This window comes from Manacus vitellinus, unplaced genomic scaffold (genome assembly GCF_001715985.3).
Source record: "Manacus vitellinus isolate BGI_N305 unplaced genomic scaffold, ASM171598v3 scaffold_35_pilon, whole genome shotgun sequence".
In the NCBI taxonomy this organism is placed as follows: domain Eukaryota; kingdom Metazoa; phylum Chordata; class Aves; order Passeriformes; family Pipridae; genus Manacus; species Manacus vitellinus.
Window position 1 is genome coordinate 4,401,926 of NW_021940498.1, and position 1,592 is coordinate 4,403,517.

The 1,592-nt window shown below is 63.0% G+C and overlaps 1 protein-coding gene across 1 annotated transcript in view; it reads left to right on the forward strand.

The window, feature by feature from the left end:
• The window catches only part of PDE2A (phosphodiesterase 2A), a 37,459-nt gene that overhangs the window by 27,276 nt on the left and 8,591 nt on the right, over positions 1-1,592 (forward strand). The window contains exons 3-9 of the mRNA XM_029961461.1: positions 4-76; positions 325-380; positions 463-522; positions 619-778; positions 863-915; positions 1,370-1,444; positions 1,552-1,592. Of these exons, the coding sequence (XP_029817321.1) occupies positions 4-76; positions 325-380; positions 463-522; positions 619-778; positions 863-915; positions 1,370-1,444; positions 1,552-1,592 (518 nt within the window). The remainder of the gene's footprint in view (positions 1-3; positions 77-324; positions 381-462; positions 523-618; positions 779-862; positions 916-1,369; positions 1,445-1,551) is intronic.

Sequence of the window (1,592 nt, forward strand, 5' to 3'; positions counted from 1 at the left end):
GAGGGGCTGCTCCCTGCCGAGCTCCCTGGCCGGCACCTGGGCCCCCTGGCAGCACCCCTGGCCCCTGGCACGCAAGGTGGGGGCTGTGGGGAAGGGGGGTCTCGGGGGACAGGTGGTGGGTAGGTGGAAGGGTGGGTGGAGGGCTGGAGGTGTGAGGAGGCGGATGGGTGGAAGGATGAATGGATGGATAAATGGGTTGGTGGGTGGATGGAGGGTTGCAGGGGAGGATGGCTGAGTGGGTGGGTCATGACACATGGGGGCACAGTGAGGACATGCACCCCAAGAGCTGAGCTCCACCCAGGACTGACCCTGTCTCGCTCGCAGTGCTCATCATCCCGCTGGTGGACAAGAACAGTGGGACCGTGGTGTGTGTCATCCTGGTGAGTGTGGGGACACGGGCAGGACTCTGGAGGACAGAGCCAGGGCCCGGACATGGGGGCCCTCACATCACTCCCCCTCCAGGTGCACTGTGGCCAGCTGAGTGACTCAGATGAGCAGAACCTTCGTGCACTGGAGAGACATGTGAGTGACTCCCTCTGCACTGTGAGACCCGCTGCCTGGGGACCTGTGACCCCCCCAAACCTTGCTGTTCCTTTGTCCTTTCTGCCCCCCTTGCAGGCCCTGGTGGCATTCCGGCGCCTGCAAGCCCTGCAGAAGCTGCAGCCCTGGCCCCAGGTCAGCCTCTCCACCAGCTCCTCCCAGACGTCCCTGGCCAAGCCCGAGAAGGCGCCTGAGAGCAGCTACAGCGACCTGGACTGCAAGATCCTGCAGCTCTGTGGTGAGTGGGGGACTCTGAGAGGGGTGTCTGTGTGCAGGGTGGAACCGTGCCCGGCCCCTCACAGCACTGTGACCCCTCCCACAGGTGAGCTCTATGACCTGGATGCCGCCTCACTGCAGCTCAAAGTCATCAACTATGTGAGTAGTCCCCCCGCCGGCCCCGACCTCCACCTGCCCCGAGCCCCGGGACACACTAGGGAGCCCTGTTTTATTTCAAAACACAAGAAAATTCCCCAAAGCAGAGACATGCCTCGAGCGTCAGCTGTGCAGTCACCAGCTGTGACCAGAGTGAACAGCCTCGTCACAACCATCCACAGTCTCCAGAGTTAACAGTGCCACCCTCACCCCAAAAACTGCTCTCTAGCACCCTGTACACAACCCCCAGTAGCGTCCAGTGAACAGCCTTGCCCTTGCCATCAGCGATTTCCAGAGTGACCCTGCCCAGGCACAGGGAAGAGGTTCTGGGGCGGGGCACCTGGTTTTGCATGGCACGTGTGGGTGCCCTGGGCACAGGGAGGCAGAGGAGGGGCCAGATCCTGCCCTGGGAGTGCTCAGGACAGGCTGAGGTGCTGACCCCCTGCTATCCCTTCAGCTGAAGCAGGAGACTCAGTCGCTGTGCTGCTGCCTCCTGCTCGTCTCCGAGGACAACCACCAGCTCTTCTGCCAGGTGGGTGCCACGAGGGTCTCCCAACCCTGACCCCCCAGCGGGTGCCAGGACACCCCCTGAGCACGGCGTCATCCTCAAGGGTACCTCCTTCCCTCCATCTCCTGCAGGTGGTGGGGGACCGTGTCCTCGAGGAGGAGATCAGCTTTTC